This window comes from Pocillopora verrucosa, chromosome 4, assembly GCF_036669915.1.
Source record: "Pocillopora verrucosa isolate sample1 chromosome 4, ASM3666991v2, whole genome shotgun sequence".
Lineage (NCBI taxonomy): Eukaryota > Metazoa > Cnidaria > Anthozoa > Scleractinia > Pocilloporidae > Pocillopora > Pocillopora verrucosa.
Genome location: NC_089315.1, coordinates 18,428,287 through 18,448,218, shown reverse-complemented (window position 1 = coordinate 18,448,218; position 19,932 = coordinate 18,428,287). Strand labels below are relative to the sequence as shown.

Here is a 19,932-nt window from a genome sequence, read left to right as displayed (position 1 = left end):
TGTGGTGTCATGTTCTTGTAACCTCTCCTTTGGGGTATGCAGGTACCTGATAAAAGTTATCAGAGAGTCTCTTTCACTGAGATATGACATATTAACCATATCAACAAGTAGATAATTGTATATAAACCTTCAAAGCTGCTTTTGTGTAGGGTTTGCTCTAAAGAAAGCACAATGTGCCAAACAGTTTCTCTTTCTTACCTGAAATCTGTACTTTATGGTGACCGTCTCTGTTTGGGACCCTCTTGGCCAACTTACTCAATTTTTCTTGTAGTTATGTGTATAGAGGGTAGAACTGTTTACAAGATTCAGAAAAAAATATAAATAGGCAATAAGGGTCTTAAGAGTCAAAGAAGCTGGGACAACTCTAACACACTTAATATTACCTGTTTTTCAATATTTCTGGAAAAATAGTCTTAGTCAAAGGAACACCAAATCAATTGATTGGTTAATATGAATTGTTGAGGGACAAATACCAGGTTTTTAGTTGAAAATCAAATTTTTTATTACTTCTAAGTATTCTTTTTCACTATTTTTCAGTTCAACAAATGGCTTTCAAGAGAACTATGACTTCTCCTTTGCTAACATTTTACCTCATGGAGTATGCAGTGCTGTTTACCATCCTCAACACAGCTTGTTGATACTTGGTAGTCTGACAGGTCAAGGGCAGAGAACTTCAGCAGGTTTGTTGATGTGGAAAGAAAATCAAGTCAAGAAAAGTGGATTTGTCTTAATTTTCTTTGTTTCAATAGTAGTTGTTTTAATTTTTGTTTTTTTTACTGCAGATGAGCCTTGCCCAGCTTCCCTTTATGGTTTGACTGCTTGGAGGATTCTCTCAGGATATCCTCATTACAATCTCATTGAAGACGACGGCACACAGTTGATCAAAGTAACTTTTATTTTCTCTATGAGTTTCTCTTGGTGAATTTTGATTTGGAGTCAGTATTTTTTTTTTTATTTGTAACTTAAGTTAATGTTCTTTGGTGGATTTTCAGTTTGGTTCTGGGATATTGAATAAGCTTAAAAGTCTACCACTGCTAAATTCTGCAAATGAAGGGCAGGTGAGAAGCTCTTTGTGTAACGTGTGGTTTTTTTTGTTTTTGTTTTGTTTTTTTGTTTTTGTTTTGTTTTTGCATGTGTGTGTTTAATGCTGTTTAATGCTACTAAACTCCTTGAAAAAATGAAAACAGCCAAACCGCCACTTAAACAACAATTCAATGCTGTAAGTTCAATTAAAAAATCTCCACAAATGTGAGTTTCATGCACACAACATCTACTAAACAGCTTACATAGTTACTTAAAAATCATCCACACAAACAGCAATTGCATGTATCATGCCAATTCAGTTGTCTTTTTAATTGTATGTGTACTAAAGAATAAATTAAAGTTCTTCCTGGGACACTTGTATGTCATCTTGCTTAGATCCCTTTTTTGTTAAAGTCTGTTTTCTTAAGAGGACACTAAATCTGATAGACCTTATTCTTAAACTACACTGTTTAAGCTCCCCATCTTTCCCCCTGTTTAGGATGGTGTGGTTTACATGTCATTGTCTCCAGATGGCACTAAGCTGGCAGCATTACACTTGTCAGGAACTCTGTCTTTGTGGCAAGTGCCATCACTCAGATGTCAGAGAATGTGGACCAATGATGAACAGGTACTTTCTTTAGATTACTTAACAATGTTGCACGAGATCTGATGGAATAGTAGATAGTGCACTGAACTCTGGATCAAAAAGTGTAATTCAGAGCCTTGACTGAGTCACTGTATTGTATTCTTGAGCAAGATACTCAAGTATGCACTGGACTGTAGATCAAACAGTGTAGTTCAGAGCCCTGACTGAGTCTCTGTATTGTATTCCTGGGCAAGACACTCAAGTGTGCAGTGGACTCTGGTTGTCTCCTCCCTGGAGAGGAAAAGGGTACCAACAAGCTCAAAGGGAATCCTTATGAGATAAGGAAGTATAACTATATGATGGACTAGTATAAAGTAATGCAATTTTTTTTCTGGCAGCCCTCAGTCAAGAATCATGAAGAACATCCTGCCTTTTCAGTATCAAAACCATTGGATTCTAACAAGGGTTAGTTATCTTTAAGGCTGTGTGATAGGGGAAGAGGTTTCAGGTTAACCTTAAGCAAGTATTTTAAAATATATTTTAACAAATTACATGCTTGTTATGCAATTCTTTTGACTGGTATACCTCAGAATACCCACAAGGGAATGGATAAACATGAATTACAGGTAAAGAACTTTGGGAATTAAGGTCTTATTATTCAGGAACAGAAGCTTGAATCATTAGTCTTGCTATTAAATGATCTTCCTCAAGTCTGTATCATTGTTAGGCAAGCTGTTATTACATGTAATTATTATTATTATTATTATTATTATTATTATTATTATTAACTACAATTAGTTGTCAAATGGAGAGTTACCTGGCTTTTACTCTCATATTATATTTACTTTTTATTATCAGATTCATCTTTTTGTGGATTAATTGATGTCAATTGGTGGACAGAGGAGGTGGGATTAATAAGTAATTCAGTACATTTTCAGTAGTGTCAAAAACAATTTTCTATATTAAATGGCTGTCCTTGGTGGAATGGGTAACTGTGACCTGAAAAGAGAAGAAAGATATCTTGTTAGCACCAAGCAACATGAAACTTTTGGGGTATGGAAGATGTTTGGGAGATTGTCTACTGTCCAAATGAGCTCTAGCAGAAAAAATTTAGCTAAAAACACTTGACACTTACTGTGTCTATGAAAAAAAAAACTCAATGCATTTGATATCAATTTACATGAGTTATCTATCTACAAATCATGCTCTATTTCCCCCCACTCCTCCTCCCTTTGGTTTAACTTACTCAATTAATGAAAGATTTTTTTAAAAATGTATTTTTTCTTTCTTGTTAATTCTCAGCTGCTTAAAAATAAAATCACAGAGATTAGCTAGTTCCCAGTAGAAATTCAAGCAATCACAAGACACACACAAAAAAAATTATTCAAAGAACAAAAATATTCTTAATCCAAGAACTCCTTCTCACAGTAAAACCATGACAAACCATGGTGAGAAGCCTTGTAAGTAGTGTTATAGACACATAGGTGACTGAAAACAGCTTTTATGAAAATCTCCTGGATATGAGTAGTGGAATATTAAACTATTTTGTTCAAATTTATCTATAAAGCTTCCCTTTCTTTTCTTACTTGAATATTTTCTCCTTTGCTTCAAACTCTTATTTTGTTGTTGTTGTTGTTGTTTTTTTAATAGGCCTTAATTTTGTCTCACAGCATTGGGGCTCTAACTGTTTCTTCTGTAGAAGAGAGGTATGTGTGAAGACTACTGAAACTTCAAAATGAAAAGAAGAGTACAATAAAAATTGTCAAAATTGCCTGTGAGATACAAAGCTGAAGGGAAAAATTTTGCATGGGAATTTGCCAGGAGCCAGAAGATGTGTTCCATCAACCTCTTCCTCTCCTCCTCCTACACATGGTGAATAGGTGTGAGAAATGGTGAACATTTCCTCGTAGTTTTGCCAAAAATTAAGCTGATATACAGATCTTAAGAGAAAGTGAAGCAGCTGCAAAAGTTTGCCATAATTTCTGATTCTTTCTGTCAAGAAGTGAGGATGATGGATTACATTTGATTAGTGTTTGGAAGGCCCAGGTTGTAATGTTTGTTTTGTTTTGTTTTGTTTTTTTTTTGCTTAAAGTCAACCTTCAACCAATGATGGTGACATTGGGAGGGCTAGTGATATATGTTAAACTCCACTGTAGTTGGAATTATTTGACAGTTTTTGTCCTCTATTTGCAGTCTTAATAACTTACTTGGTAGCCATCCAGAAAGGTGTGAGCCATGGTCTCGCATTACTGCTGCTCATGATAAAGGATTCCTCATTCTGGAGGTAAAGTAATGACAACAGAGAATAGTTAAATGCAGTCATAATGATAAGTCCATTATTAAAGAAAACCACCTCACTCTCCCTCTTTGTTATAAACTACTATGTAATAAATCACAAATAAGAGTCCAAGTTACTCAGCATCCTCTTGTTAGTGCAGAGATAGGTAAGGCCAGTGATATGGCTACAGCTGTGGAGAAAATATGGAGAATAACAAGACAGAAGTAACTTGAAAATGCGAGAAGCTTGAACAGAGCAAAGCTTTACAATGCATATACTACAGTACTAAGAGTTACTCCATACTTGCAACAAAGCGAACTGGTTGCCACATGTTTATAACTGTTTTGTTTTGTCATCATCAAGTGAACTGATGTTAAACTGGTTTAAGTGACAAACATCCATAATAATTCTACCAACAACTTTGGATCATCCACATATGTTGCTTAAAAACGGAACACTAGAGTGGTGGATATGTGTTTGGTAGTACTAATGAGACCCAAATAGTAAATTAAAGTAAACATTGTATAGTTTTTCTCTTCTTGAATTAGTCAAAGCAGTTAGGCTTGGTGCATCAATGTCAGTATCTGAGCAACTGCTCACTTACCCCTCCCCTAATCCAATTCTAACCTTATTATGGTAGGGTAGGGGTAGGTGTGCAGTGGCTCAGATGTTGACATTGATCTGACTTAGTAATTTTATCTTGAAAATTACCAACGAAGGAGTTTCCACTCTTGAAAACATTTATTAACAACTTTCTGGTGGCTTGAAAGTAGTGGGGTAGCTTGCTTTATTTCTGTCAGTGTGAAAATAAAATCAAGACCCTGCAGTCAAAGATTGTACTCAGTAGTGATGAAGATGATGGTGATCAACATGAAAGGGAAGATGTCAAGTCAGGAAGTGATGAGGATGATGATGAGGAGGAAACAACTTTGACGTCAAGAACAAAAAACTTTGCCAATCAGGTTATTTTTTAATTCTACTTTCTTCAAATTCCTTATTGGCATTCCTAATATTTGTTTAAGATTTGTGTGGAAGACTGAGTTGTTCATCAAATGAGAAGCCTTAACTTTTGAAAACTGAAAACTACTCTAAGAAGGAAACATTTGATATGGCTTAAAAGATGCATGCTGATTTATTTAATCTTGACAAAGTCTGACTGATATTACCTTATGTTGTTATCTTATCATAACCTACAAATAAAATATTCTGACTCATTTTTTTTAGGTTAATTGTGCAATCGTGGTTTCAGTGATAACAGTTAGTACTTTTCTCTGTGTTTAGGTCTTGTTTTTCCTGACTGAAAGTGAAAGATTTCAGCAACCTGTGAAGATAAGAAAGTATGTTCAGAAGATTTCCCAAAAACAATTGTCCTGTTGCATTGTCTAAGACTGGTTCTATCTCAAGCTGAAAAAGATTCATGAAAAGGCTCCAGAAAGGGGTGGATGTTGTTTTCATGACCGATTTGTAATTTTGAACCATCAAGCCAATCAGCATTTCATTCACTTTGGAACACTGTTTTCTTTTTTATGTGCATAATTGCTCTGGTGATTGTGTACACTCTGATTTGGTGAGGATTCTGTTATATCTCACTATAATATGCTTAAGACATGATTAAAATACTGAAGTTTAAGTTCTAATTTGAAAGGTTTTTTTTCACATTTTTAAATAGAGTGCTTCAGCGTACATATCGACTCGCCTGTTTGAGGTCCACAACACCAGAGGAACTATATGCCAGGAAGGTGATTTATTCACTATCATTTACACTGATTTATTTTCAGTTTGAAGTTAACACACATTCAAAATAAAGAATAATTATATTCTCACATCTTGCCCATTCAATATAGATTGAGGATGAGGAGTATGGTGAAGCTCTTGTCCTTGCACAAACTTATGGACTGGACAGTGACTTGGTTTATCAGAAGCAGTGGAGGAAATCCCCTGTCTCAGTAGCTTCAATTCATGACTACTTGGTGGGTGATACAATGAAAACATGCCTCCTGTAGTAATTTTTTAAACAACTTCCTGTATGCATTAAGAGTATATGTTGAAAATCCTTCAATCCTTTAACTTCCAAGATCAGGTAATTAATTCTCCCCTCTGCTGGGGCTGCTACATATTTTGTTATAAACAAGTTATGAGAATTTACTGTTAGACCAGGATGACAACTTATACTTGATAAGTTTGAGTATTCTTATTACCTGTTTGCTGGATAGTGTATGGACATTGTAGGGAGAACTAACATTTTAATCACTTCTGGGAGTAAAGGGTTAATAGGGGGCACAGGCCACTTAGTGCAACATTAGGCTAAGACAGTGGGCCTGTTCAAAGAGGAGTAGCTTAAAAATATTTGATTTTTCTCACTCTATGGCCAATTTGTTTTGTATTTTGTAATGTGACATGTTTCCAAAAACAACCATTACAACCAGTTAGTTTTACTGGTTGTAATGGTTGGGTAAATAAGCGTGCTTAGTATATACACATTGTAAATATAATATCTATTTTCAACCTATATGCATGGTGTGAAGCAAGCAGAAAGTATTTGTAAGGTGTAATAAAGGTGTTCTACATGCATGACATTTATTGGACATCACAGTTTTAGTTCTATCGGCTGATGTCAGATGAAACATATGGTAAAATAAAATAACTTACTATTCCTTTTTGTGCACTGTTGCACACTAGTTATTAATATGTTGAAAAAGACTTTTATTCACTCTAGAGTAAAGTGAAGAATCGACTATGGGTTCTTAACGAATGTGTGGAGAGAGTCCCAGAAACGTACGAGGCAACAAAACAGTTGCTACTGTATGGTCTTCATGGAACAGATGCTAAGGTGGTGAAAGCTTTGGGTAGCAAAAAGGGTCCTCTGCCATTTATTATAAAAACAAAGGAGGATGAAGATGGTGAAGAGGATCAGGAGAAAAAAGATTTTCTTGAGTTTGAAAGGTATAGCAAGTGAAAAATGCTTCACGAAGTGTACACATATTCAAGGAGAAGTTAAGTCCTGAAACTGTGATAACTTTTACATCAGCCATTGTAGTTGTAAGTTTATGACACCCATATATATGCATGCACTTAATCCTTTAAACAAATCCATTGTATACGCTGGCTTATTAGATTAGTGGTGAGTGGAAATAAATTATGATAAAAGCTGGTTTTCATACTCAAAATGAAAGATCCACATTATTAACCCATGACAAATAAATTTTTCATTGGATTAATTCTGTTTAAATGTATCAAAGCTATGTAAAGAGATATTTTTCTTCACATTTTGCCATTGCTGCTGACCTTATCTGCTAAGGTTAAATCAGATGGAAGTGACAATTTTTAGCTCCATTTTTTTTTAACAGTTTTAACCTGGAACAGAGAGACATCTGCATGTATCGCCTGAAGCTCCTTCAGTATCTTGACCGCCTCTCAACATATGAGGATATCTTGGGTGGAGTTCACATAGCTCATGAGGAATACTGCCACACTTTCTTTGAGAGATTTAGAGAGTTGAACATTTTGCAAGCCGCTGTGGAGTATGCCAGGGTATGTTAATGCAGAGGAAAATGTACCAGAACATTATTACTTGTTGCTAATATAATAAGAAAATTGCCATTTCTTCTCTTGTCTCCTACCCACCTTTAGTGTAAAAATGTTTTAAAAGTTTTTATTTTTCACACCACAACAATTTTTTGTATTTACCTTTTGGGGAAGGCTATGGAATGAAGGCTTAGAGAACAGTCAAAAGCCTTGTTTATCATGACAAGTAACTTGTTTGCTTAAAGTTCAACTGTATTTTTATAAAACATGTCACCATTTGCACTGAAATCCAGTGACAATGGTCTGATTATTTAAATAAATTTTAGGAGTTATTTAACAAAAACGCATCCTAAACAATTCTCAATTTAGCAGGTAAGAGCGATTAGAGGAATTGTGGGTTCACAATTCCTCTAATCGCTCTGACGAAGGGCTAACACTCGAAACGTCAGCTTTTTTACCCTTTACGGTGGCTAATTTACGTTTTCAACCCAGTTGTTAACACTAAATTACCTGCTATACTCTCCCACCGACGCAGCACCACAGTTTCTTTAGAAACTTACCCCTTTATTCAATTCTCAATTTAGCCGAATCTTTCACCTGAAAAATTTTTTTTGTGAACAATGTAATAAAGAGGGTGGAATGCTAAAAGTGAAGGACATTTAATATGTAATTAAATCAACCATCTTATAGAGAAAGCCTGAAGCCCACTGATTTCACTGACCTTAATGTGTGACTCAAGGGTGTGATTGTCAAGGAGAAATTAGATGCTTATAACTCTTAGTTGTTGAAGGATTAAGTGCAACTCTCTTGGTGACTTTTTATTACTTTAGGAGGGAAATTGGGAAGCTTTAGAAGTTATCTTCACATACCATGGCAAAGAGACAATTCCCCACTGGCTTGCAATTCTATCCAACTTTGATGAGACAATTCCTCCATCTGAATACAAAAGTCTTCTTCCGGAAGCAGGGTGAGTACTCTTGAACTCCTGAAAGGTTTGATAATGGATACATTCATTGTTCCTTCCTCTCATATTAGAAATATTGGATAGTAACATTAAGTCAACATTAACCCTTAAACTTCCAGGAGTGATTAATATATAACTTCCCCCTATGATATCCATACACTATTCAGTAAACAGGTATCGAGAAATAATCAAACCTATCTGGTAGAAGTTGTTATCTTGATCAAACACCAAATCCTTGTAACCAAGTTTTAGGGAAATGTGTGGTGGTTAGAAGGAAGAATTTATTCTCATTCAGATCTTGGGTTTAACTTAATAAACTTATGAGTGTAGTTTGTATGATTTTCAGGGGCATCTTTGATGATCTTTTTTAAGTTTAGGTCACCTAGTACATTTTATAATAAGATGCTGCAAAATTGTCAATGTGCTTTAATTTAGCGAAAGGAATTTTCTACTACATTCATTTAGGCTAACTTTTTTTCAGAATGTTGCCCCCATTCTTGTTCCTCCACAAGAACAGCCCTGAGGAGCTGCACAGGCTCCAGTTTCAAACAGTCACTTCTCTTCTGATTTTAAATATATGCTCTTTTCATTTAGTTTCTTACCAGAAGATCCAGAAGTTTTGGAATGGGATGAAAAGTCTTGGAGAGATACAGATTGGGTAGAGAATGCAGAGTGCAAAAAAATCTTAGGTTGGGATCATAGTGACAACTCAGCTGAATTTATTTACCTTGAAAACCCAGAATTACAACTGTACCGGTGAGTGTTTTGTGGTTGTCTAATAATTATCTGTTGTGCATAAGAAGTGTTATATTTTGATCAAATCATTAAAGGAGAGCTGCATTAAGACCTAGCATGTGCATCTTAGGAAAATTCAGAAAGAAATTTTTATCTCCTCCATTATAAGAAGTCTTCATTTTCTTTTGGTCTACTCCGACCAGCTTCCCTGTCTTCTGTTTTTTCCCTCCCATTCAATGACAGTTTTCTATGTTCATACATTAAGTAAGTCGAAGAAACTCTCAGATAATTTTCAAAGCTAATTGGAAATTCCTCTTGATAACTGTCTAAGGTGTAAACTTACTTCAGATGTTGTGATGCAGTGGTACAGAAATAGAGCTTGTTTGATAGAACATCGCTCCAAGCAGGTAAAGTAGACATGTAGCTGGTGTGGTGTAACTGCAGTACATGTAAAAGATTAAAAGGCTTGGGACTGAAACATCCCCTCAATCTTTTGATCAGGAAATAACTTCTACAAGTGAACACTTTTTGCATTTTGTCCAGGTTATTTCTTGAATATGAGGTGTAACACTGCAGGAGTGCTTCCATAAATGAGAAAAACCTGGTGGATGCTTTTTCCCTTTTGCAAACCTAGGGTAGATTTTCAAGTCATAATGTAGAGCTAAAAGACAAAGGCAGGATCAACAAAAAAACTTTTGAGAAATAGAGTTAATTTTGTCTTGCCATCAGGCTAGAGTACTATTATTGCTAAACAACAGGCCACAGTTTTTTGAAGGGTGGATAACACTATCCACTGGATAAATCTCTATCTGGTGGATAGAACAGTAGGTTTCTTTGATACTTATCCACTGGATAGTGATTTATCCATTAAATGGTATTATCCACCTTGTGAAATACTGGGCCCTGAAGCTACAAGCCCTTTTGAACATGATCTGGAATATTGCATCAATTATTCTGGATCACTTACACTATTTTGTAAAAACTGTCTGAAGGGGCTTTTGAAACTTATTATAATTTATCAATTATTAATTAATGCATTATTATTATTATTATTATTATTATTATTATTATTATTATTATTATTATTATTATTATTAATGTATTGAGCTAATTGTTGAAATTTACCACCAAACATTTTTGGGTTTTTGGGAGTCCATAGAAAATTGAATTCATGCCTTTTATCTTTGATGTTTTTCTGAACAGGTGGATAACTCTTTGGAACTAATAAAGCTTGGAATGGAAAGAAGGGTCAAGGTTGGTACACACAATGCCATTTTGTACCGTGTACATAATTATTATCTTTGAGTGATAGAGTTGAGTTGATTTGATGTGAAACACTGTCCTTTAGGGAAATGTAAGGATATTAGCAGGGAGAAAAATTAATTAGATCCTGGGATTTTAAGGGTTGACACAAAATATAGGGAACCAGTCAAGGAAACAGACAAATCACTTTTGTGGGGTGTGATCTTTGATGGATCAATCAATGAAGGAAACTAAGAATGCTCCTAGTGGCTATATTTCACCAAACCACAGTAAGCTTACAAGATATGCAAGCTAGTTGTGTCTTTTGGCATGTAATACTCATGTTTACCTTCATATGAACACAACACAAAATAATTCTGGTGAGTTAATATCAGGTACTGTTTCTCTAGGGGCTTCAAGATCTTCATGATGATCTTGTGACACTTGAAGTGCTAATATATGAGGTAGGGCAAAGGCATGTCACTCCATGAGTATTAACAAAAACTCAGGGGTTGTAATAATATTAGTTTCTTTTTTTCATTCTGTTCCACACACTCTGTTCTAAACATTTTGTGCCCTATTTTTTTAATCAAATTTGAGCCAATGTTCCATATGAGTTATGTTGAGTAAATCAACCAACGTCAGATTATTCTGAAATAGTAATAGTTTCCCAGAAGAAAATTACTTCTAAAATTTGTTTATTTCAGAGTTGTGCAGATGTGTATCTCAGTTTGGAGAATTTTCAAAGCATGAATGAACTGGAAAAGTTGAGGATGTTGTTGAAGAAGGTACGTACAGTTTTAAGCCCCTCAGTCAGTTAGTGGATGAATGAGCCTGTCAATCAGTTGGTCAGGCAGTGAGTCACTGAGTCATTCTGTGACTCTGTGGGTCAGTGAGTCAAAGTGTCAGTGAGTCGGCTAGTTAGTGAATCAGTGAGTCAGCAAGTCAGCAAATCAGTGAGTCACTAAGTCAGTGAGTCAGTGAGTCAGTGAGTCAGAGAGTCAGAGAGTCAAAGATTCAGAGAGTCAGTGAGTCAGTGAGTCAGAGAGTCAGTGAGTCAAAGAGTCAGTGAGTCAGAGAGTCAGAGAGTCAGAGAGTCAGTGAGTCAGTGAGTCAGCTAGTCAGCGAGTCAGCGAGTCAGAGAGTCAGTGAGTCAGTGAGTCAGTGAGTCAGTGAGTCAGTGAGTCAGTGAGTCAGTGAGTCAGTGAGTCAGTGAGTCAGTGAGTCAGAGAGTCAGAGAGTAGAGAGTCAGAGAGTCAGAGAGTCAGAGAGTCAGCGAGTCAGCGAGTCAGCGAGTCAGCGAGTCAGCGAGTCAGCGAGTCAGCGAGTCAGCGAGTCAGAGAGTCAGAGAATCAGTAAGTTGGTCAGTCAGTCAGCTTGTAAGTCAGCCTGTGAGTCAGCTAGTGAGCCAGTCAACAGGTCCATCAATGAGCCAGGTAACAAATAGTCAATCAGTAAGACAGTCAGTAAGTTAGTCAGTGAGTTAGTTTGTTAGTCAGTGAGTCATTCAGTGTGACAGTCAGTCAGGAAGTCAGTCAACCAGTCAGTCAGTAAGGCAGCACCAGTGATTCAGTCAGTCAGTCTGTGAGTTATTCTGTAAGCCAGTGAGTCATTTAGTAGAACAGTCACTTGCTGAGTCAGTCACAAGTGCATCAATCACTCTGTCAGTAAGTTTGTGAGGCATTGAGTCAGTTTGTAGGTCAGTCAATCAATAAGTTATTAATGAACAGCATTCCTCAATTTTTCTTGCTAAAGCAAAAGTCTGTGAACCATTGGCTTTGGTCTATATGATATGTGCAATTAATATAATTCAAAAGAAAAATCTTGATTCATCTCTTCACTTTAAAATTTTGTTTCTCTATGTTGTAGATGGCAGTAATATGTATCCATTTTAATTTTAAAGTCCACAGAGGAATCATTTATTGCTGACTTCAAGAGCTGGGTCCTTCCTTTTTTGCAACGTCTCGGAAGACACAAAAAGAAATCTCAAGTGAATCTGATCCATCACTATTTAACAGACATTGCCAAGGTTAGTGTAGGGTGGTGATAAGTGAATTCTTCTCTATAGTAGAAGAATGGGGGGATGTGGCCTTGTGGTTTTTGTGTGGGACTCTGAACTGAGAGGTCTGAATTTGAGTCTTTGTTGGATCAATGTATTTTGATCATGGCAAAGTCACTTTACTCTCACAGTGCCTCTCTTTACTCAGGAAAAGAAATGGGTCCTTATTAACTGTCAGGGAGACCTGACCTTATCCTAGAGATAACCCTTCAATGGACCAGCATTCCATTCAAGAAGGAAACAATACTCCTACTTCTTGAATGCTATGGAAGTCAGGACAAGTTTGTGCTTAATTGGCCACCTTGCAGAGTATATCCCAAAAAATTATTAATTTTGCTCTTTTATGGTTATTTCTGCTCAAACATAAATTGTGACATCATTTGTCACATAAAGCATGCACATGTAACGTGAGGAAAAATGTTCCTTCTAGTGAAGTCAGTGCAAGTTATTGACAGAAGTTTTTTAGGGGGAAGAGTATTTTTGTATATAATAACAAACTCCTTGCTCAACTACCTTTGCTACAGCTACCACTGATATTACTGCTACTAATGACTAAATGCAACCACTACTGCTTCTAACAGTAACTGCTGCTACCACTTTTAATCATTTCAGTTTTTTTTGGTTTTTTTTTTCACAGACTGACCTGACCTATGTGCTCAAAATCTTCCAGAATTCCACTGCAGAGGTAGGTTTAGGGACCATTCTGTGAAGGGTGTGGTTATTTCTGTGGCCATCTGCAGTACACAGGTACATTTTTAAGCTTGAGTATTAAGATATGCTGTAGACTTTACAGGTGTGTAGTCTAAACTGTCAGGGTTCTCCTCTCCCCTATCTCCTGAGCTTTTTATTTTTTCAGGTGTTGGCCAAAGAGAGGACTGATTTTTGTGTATTCCTCTAATTGGATTGAAATATCTTACTATTCCTAAAGGGAATGTTTTTATTTTCTATTGTTATTAGATTTACATTAGTATTAGAGTCACTGTTAGTATTTTTATTAATATTAACAGCATATTTAATTGTAATTTAGAATTTAGAAAAGTCCTGATGTTCCACCCATGTATAAACAAAGTTAAATCAATTAAATCAATCAACCAATCAATTTGAATGAATGTGCACCCTTTTTTTTAAACAGTTTTTTGACACCAACTTATCAATAGTTTTTTTTTTAATATTCTGCCCTAATAATGTAAGGATCAAAGTGGGGCTATCTTTTATGAAACTATCCCCTATAGTTGTTGGACTGAAGTATAAACATGTCCCATTAACAACTGTCTGTATCTGATGATGCATTTTCGAATCAGAGTGATTTGATTTGCTTGTAGATCAAAGAACCTATCATAGCAGATGTAGCTGAACAGATGAAACTTGCACTGGATTGCATTTATATCACAAAAAGGTTTGCAAGTACAATTATTATTAATAGCTGTAATAGGGATTCCAGAAAAAAAAAATTCAGACATTTAAGATATCCAGCAGTTTTAATTAAGATGATATCTTCTTTGCTTAAATTAAAATTCTGCATGTTACATCAGAAGCTGGGAAAAATTCTTTGTTCCAATTATTTGCACATAATCACCTGTTGGACAACCAAGCTTAATGTTTATCAGTTAAAGTATAATCATATGGAAATGAAGACGTACAACATAACAATGCTCGGATAAATGGATATTTGTTTAAGGTATTTTGTTCAAACTGAAAAGTGTGTAATCAAGTGACTTAAAGTGTGCAAACTCAAACCTTTAGCACTGAGAAGCGAGAATGCTTAAGACTCAAATGTGCATAATTGGAGGATGTAGGAAAATGCATGCATGGCCTCTTTAATTTCTCAGCTTGCAAACTTGCAAAATACACATTTAGCCTAAGCATAGCTAGAGACATCCTTGTATTGAGCCTGTTCTAATATGTTTCAGTTTGTCAGTTATTCTCAATTCTTTTTTTTTTTTTTTGCTCTTTTAAAGTCATGTTTTAAGATTATGCTTTTGTTAACAGGTTTGATCAGCTGGATTTGGCCTTTAGCATACTGGAATGTCTTCCAGACAGCAATGAGGAGTAAGTCCTATCAGAAAATAACCATCTTCTATTAAAATTTGTTAGATTCCTTTTACCTCTTTCATATAGTGGCCTTAATTAATTTTATTCTTTCTCTTATTAAGATGTAAATTAGCTCTATCAGCCTTGTTTTGACTAAAAATTTTATTATTTCAAGGCCTTAGATATAAGACATAACAATTAGGACCACCATTTCTGGAAGAAGTGTAGTTGGCATATATGTTGTATGCAGGATGTAGAGTTTTAACCCAGGAACAAAAAATGGCTTCCAAAATTTGATCATATCTATTCATTTGTACTTCAAGGTTTTAACATCTTCAACACAGTTTGCTGCTATTTCCATCCAAATTTTATGTATAGGTAATTGTTATTGGCTGTTTTACAGTGTTCTTTCAGATCAGATCCGAGAGTTAAACAAAAAAGTTGATCAACTGGAGATTTACTTGTGGTAAGCTTTTGATTAGTTTAGCAGAATTCACAATTCCAACTTTGTGTCTGTAGACATGGACACCAATTTTCTGTGCTAAACAGACCTGAAATTATAATTGATTTTATCTTGTAGTGCTTGTGAAACTCTAGCCAAACATGGTCATGAAAAGCCAGTATCATTTGTCCTTGACACCCATGTAAGTTACTTTAACTTTGGAAGTTAATATAATTGTGGCAGGCTTCACATTTTAAAGTTAAATAAAAAGAGCTCTGATGTTCCTTTCCATTTTTTTTGTGAGTCATCATTTGTTTTCTTAGTGTTTGTTTGTCCATGTACACAGAATAACTCAGAAGAAGCCAGATCACTCATGGTAGACATAACAAAGGCTGCAGCCAAAAAGTAAGTTAGAGACAGTTTTTCTATTTTAGAGCTTGTTTTACCTTGACAAAACAATCATTTTGGCACAATCTGTGGCTCACAAGCATTTCCTTTCACAGATAACTGGCAAATGAGCAACAGTCTTTTTAAACTTCTTGTCAATCTTACAGAAGGAATATATAGTATATGGAATTTGTAGCAAAAAGTGTTTTATGCTGTCATTAGGAACCTATGCCTGCACCCTAAGACTGTAATATTGTTTTACAGGAGTCCACCATTAAAGGAAGCTCAGTGGATTAGACTTCTCAGTGACATGTTGACCCTTCAGAAAGAAGTTTACACCTGCATTGAACCATCAGTTTGTTATGAGGTAGGTTGAAGACTGCTACAAATCAGCCTGCTGTTATTCTGTACTTTTTAGTTGAAATGCTTTCAAATGATGTTTAAAGTATTATTGTGTTTGCCAGTTGATTAAAAGACTACCTCTAAATTTGTTTCCTTTTGTTGGCTTTATATTTTCATATTTTTGAGATACCTCTAGTTCTTTCAATTTTCAAATTTTTGTTTTTTAGCAACTTTGTACAAGAAAGATATCATTTGCAAGACTCTTTCAACTTTGATTAGCTTGTACAGTGTATTTTAATTCTTATTATTGGTGGGTGTGGATGGTGTCCTAAACCTTTTTGGTGTTCTTGCCCCATTTTATAGTGTTATTTAAAAACAGATAAACAGTGTAATGTAATCTATTTACAAACATGACGTTATTAAAATTGCTGATCTTAGCAGTTAAGTTAGCAGTACTGTCTGCGGGATGCGTGTCATGTAAACTTTGTAATGACATGGCTCAGTGGTAGAGCATTGCAGCGCAAGATCCAATGGTCTGCAGCTGAATTCCTCACAGGGACTCAGAATTTTTTTCTTTGTCTCACACTCATGACAATACAAAAAAAAACATCTTTCACTATTTCTTTTGATTTCTGTTTTTTTTTGTTTTCTAAATATTCTTATTAGGCCTAAATTATGGTTTTGGGGATTTAAAGTAATTGTGGGATTGTGTATTTACTTAAAATAAATAGTGTTACTTTTTGAGATGATCCTAATTTGACCCTAACAATAATATTTATTGGGCTGAAAGCTTCCGCTTGTCATTTTTAGCTACCACTATTTAGGTAAAAATCAACTTCACACAACTATTTAAATCTTCAAGATCTACACAGAAACACTTCTACATTCTGGCAGACGAGAGTGTATCCAGCTTGCAGGGCAGATGATCTGTAAGACAACTAAGGAGGATGACTATCCAGAGCCCACTGACCCTGTTGCTGGTCCTCGGATCAAGTGTTCCAGGGGCATAGAGCTTGTTTTAGATGCTTCCAAAGAGTATTTTGACTCCTCAGCTGATCTGACAGACAAGGCCATGGATCTTGCAAGGGACTGTTTAAATCTTACTGAGGATCGGTCAGCAGCTCTACAGGAAGAGTACAATTTGATTGCTGCCTTGGCACTGCTAGATGATTTTGGTATTACAATTCTTCCTTTGCAAGGTATGTGATAGAGACTGTTGGGTCTCTTCAGTGTGGTTTTCCTACTACAGGGGTTCAGACCTTTGTATAGTTTTGCTAACAGTCTTGTTAACCAATATTCATCATTAAGAAACCTAGATTTTGGGTCTGAATTGAATTATTTTGAAACACAAAAAGAATAAATGTTGTCAGTTTTTCTTATTTTTTTGATAGCATGATAGAGACTTGTACAATAATTTGTACATTACCAATAGTAAAATTTTCCAATATGTTCTTGTCACCATGCTTCTTCCTCCATCTTTTTTGGTGTGAAATCTTTAAATTTGTAGTTTACTGAAAAAATTGTTCGGTTAAGCTACCTCTGAATTTTATAGTGATCAAACATTATGAATTATTAATCATTATGTACATAATTAATTATTTATTATTAATTGTTACTCAATTAATTAACTGTTAAAGAATGAAACTTTTTTACTCAAGAGGAAAGAAGAGCTGAATTAAATGTCATGGTTTTTCATGTGCCTTGTTAACAGGTTGCCCTGTTCTATTTTTCATCTTATAAAGAGATGTTTTATCCTACCATCAGGATAGCACCAGTTTATATCATTTTTTTTGCATGCAAAAATATGTGACAGATTGTAAGGAGAGTTAAAGACAAGATATTGGAAGTTGAAAGTCCTACTTGCCTTTCTACTGTATTTTGTAGTGCGTTTGTGTGAAGATAAACTCACCCTGGTCAGACAAGTGTTACAATCATCAACCACAGCCTATAAAAAGAACCAAAAGGTAAATTTTTTTTCTCTCATAAGCAAATAATACTCTAAAAATTTTTCACTCAATAGAAACACTTTTTGTTAATCTTATTAAATTTTTCTTCTGCTGAACCAGATACTACGTTTAGCAAGCCTTCTTCAGATCTCAGGCTCAGATGAAAAATTGCGGCATGGCCGTGTGCTCATGTTGACTGCTGAGTCTGCTATTCAGGCTTCTGACTACTCTTTTGCATGTGCAATATGCCAAAGTCTAATGTCAGAGGACTACAGCCCTGTATGGACCATCTGCAGGTAAATGCACCTTTTTAATTTGTGCTTTTTAAATACATTATTTTATAATTATTCTGCAGAGTTGGATGGCTACCATATTTGTGGAACTCTCCCTGATTTTACAGCAGCTTGAACTTTGAGACTAGAGCAACCTTGCTGTGCTGCAAGACCAATAATTACAAATTCACAACCATATGTTATCTCTAGATTAAGTACTTTATATGCACAAGTTGGCCATAGGTATTCTTTGAATTAATGCTGTTAGTAGTGACTAACACTTTCCAGTGAACACCAAATTAAATTATTGATATTTCTTTTCGATGATTTCATTAAAGGAAACCTAAGATGGTAGAAATTTTAAAGTTTTCATGAATATGATGTCATGTATTATGAAGTTTTGTTTGGGAAATTGGGAAACAGTGACAGAAATTTTTGAAAACTGTAAATAAATACATGTCAAGTGGCATTTGTGCTAGAAGGCACAATTTGGCTTGTATAACTTTATATGATTGCTGCCATTGTCCTTGTTGAAAATAGCTCTGTTGTTTGAGGGAGTCCTAAGGGGATCATGCAGATGATAGTGGCAAGGGTAACATGTTATAGCATGCTATAGGATCCAACATGGTGACACACAGAATTCCTTTTTGAAAACTGGCCACACTGCATGTATACTTTATTGTATGCTACATACATTGTATTATCATGCAATCTTTAGGATTTTTTTTGTGGTGAGTAAATGTCACTTTAGATTTTTTTGAAGGAGTATCTCTTTTCATGTATCAGGGTTCTTGGAGAGTGTGAAGAGTATAAAGACCTTAAAGCAAGGTAGGTATTATTTATAGGAACTAAACAAACATTTAATGAAGAGAAGGAGAAGAGTACACGCTGAACATCTCCTGACTAGAAATGATTTGATTTTGATACTATTGATTGATAATTTCCAGTTGAAAAATTATGTTGTCTCATGGAAAGTGAAAAGTTGGAAATAGAGTAGAGGGTTTTTTCAGTGTTAATTTTTTTTTTTTCAAGGCAAAGCCTTCTAGCATTTGCCCTTACCCACTGCATACCAGATGAGTTGGAATCTCTCCTTAAATCAAGAAGTCTCTTAGAAACACAGGTAATATTAACCATTTTGTTAATTAATTTTTGTAGATTTATGAATTTTACTTCAAAACATACCTTTACAGTCACCTGCACACTGTTAGCAACATGGAAATAGTTTACATTGTCTTTTCTTTGTACAGAATTGGTTCTTTCTCCTTTTTCTAAATGATTAATTTGTCCTTGTCTTGCATGACAGATTTTGTATCAGGAGTTAAATCAGCACATGCAAGTGACAGATCAGGTACAGTGTGAAACAAATTATTATCTTGCTTAATACAATCAGGCACTTTTTTGTCTTCAAGAGAATACTCACAGTTGCAAATAATAGGCCAGGATGGTCAGAGAAAGCAGTAAATTTAAAAGCTTATGTCCTAAATTAAAATGACTCATGTTAGTACCCACCAACTTGATACCCTGATATCCACTGGCATATAGGGCTGAATCAAAATTCTTATGGTCCTGCTCTTATTTTACTCAAGTTTTGTTTCAGATAAGCTCCCGTTCCACAGTTCTCTTATGGGTATTTTGGGTTGTCTGCTCTCCTTTTCCCTTTCTGATGTCCAGACATGTGATGCTAATTGGAGTTTGAGCTGTGGAAAAAAAATTAAAAAAATCTCAACTAATCTTCCAGCTGATATTTTCTATCAAAGGAAATAAACAGGTTTTTTTTTCATATTTCATGCATGCAGCGTGTGCTTTAATTTCTTACTGATTAGTAATTAAGTAATAAATTTTTTTGTAGGAAAAGGAGGAGCCCTCTTCAGATCAGAGTCTCTTGACACAATCTAAATCCTTGCTATCAGCTGTAGGTGACAAGAAATTCTGGAAGAGCACCATGAAATGGATCAGACCACTTCAGGATGAACAGATGACATTGTCTAACAGTGAACTAATCAAACCCGTCTCACAGGCTGTAAACACACACCAATTTCACCCTTTCTACCAGTCACTGGTGGAAAGAAATTTTACAAGAATGAAAGGGGTTAGTGCAGT

General features: G+C 35.3%; 1 protein-coding gene across 1 annotated transcript in view; it reads left to right on the top strand.

Moving 5' to 3' along the window:
* LOC131778097 (NBAS subunit of NRZ tethering complex) overlaps positions 1 to 19,932 on the top strand; it is a 44,835-nt gene that overhangs the window by 5,791 nt on the left and 19,112 nt on the right. Inside the window, exons 11-45 of the mRNA XM_059094480.2 lie at positions 538 to 680; positions 783 to 886; positions 993 to 1,058; positions 1,523 to 1,651; positions 2,008 to 2,074; positions 2,468 to 2,514; positions 3,260 to 3,315; positions 3,803 to 3,893; positions 4,688 to 4,849; positions 5,169 to 5,224; positions 5,557 to 5,626; positions 5,732 to 5,857; positions 6,604 to 6,830; positions 7,235 to 7,418; positions 8,243 to 8,379; positions 8,971 to 9,132; positions 9,443 to 9,518; positions 10,315 to 10,365; positions 10,764 to 10,817; positions 11,061 to 11,141; positions 12,257 to 12,382; positions 13,050 to 13,097; positions 13,735 to 13,808; positions 14,402 to 14,461; positions 14,847 to 14,909; positions 15,024 to 15,087; positions 15,232 to 15,290; positions 15,537 to 15,639; positions 16,477 to 16,813; positions 17,499 to 17,578; positions 17,681 to 17,856; positions 18,619 to 18,660; positions 18,865 to 18,952; positions 19,136 to 19,180; positions 19,682 to 19,921. Coding sequence (XP_058950463.2) covers positions 538 to 680; positions 783 to 886; positions 993 to 1,058; positions 1,523 to 1,651; positions 2,008 to 2,074; positions 2,468 to 2,514; positions 3,260 to 3,315; positions 3,803 to 3,893; positions 4,688 to 4,849; positions 5,169 to 5,224; positions 5,557 to 5,626; positions 5,732 to 5,857; positions 6,604 to 6,830; positions 7,235 to 7,418; positions 8,243 to 8,379; positions 8,971 to 9,132; positions 9,443 to 9,518; positions 10,315 to 10,365; positions 10,764 to 10,817; positions 11,061 to 11,141; positions 12,257 to 12,382; positions 13,050 to 13,097; positions 13,735 to 13,808; positions 14,402 to 14,461; positions 14,847 to 14,909; positions 15,024 to 15,087; positions 15,232 to 15,290; positions 15,537 to 15,639; positions 16,477 to 16,813; positions 17,499 to 17,578; positions 17,681 to 17,856; positions 18,619 to 18,660; positions 18,865 to 18,952; positions 19,136 to 19,180; positions 19,682 to 19,921 — 3,694 coding nt within the window. The remainder of the gene's footprint in view (positions 1 to 537; positions 681 to 782; positions 887 to 992; positions 1,059 to 1,522; positions 1,652 to 2,007; positions 2,075 to 2,467; positions 2,515 to 3,259; positions 3,316 to 3,802; positions 3,894 to 4,687; positions 4,850 to 5,168; positions 5,225 to 5,556; positions 5,627 to 5,731; positions 5,858 to 6,603; positions 6,831 to 7,234; positions 7,419 to 8,242; positions 8,380 to 8,970; positions 9,133 to 9,442; positions 9,519 to 10,314; positions 10,366 to 10,763; positions 10,818 to 11,060; positions 11,142 to 12,256; positions 12,383 to 13,049; positions 13,098 to 13,734; positions 13,809 to 14,401; positions 14,462 to 14,846; positions 14,910 to 15,023; positions 15,088 to 15,231; positions 15,291 to 15,536; positions 15,640 to 16,476; positions 16,814 to 17,498; positions 17,579 to 17,680; positions 17,857 to 18,618; positions 18,661 to 18,864; positions 18,953 to 19,135; positions 19,181 to 19,681; positions 19,922 to 19,932) is intronic.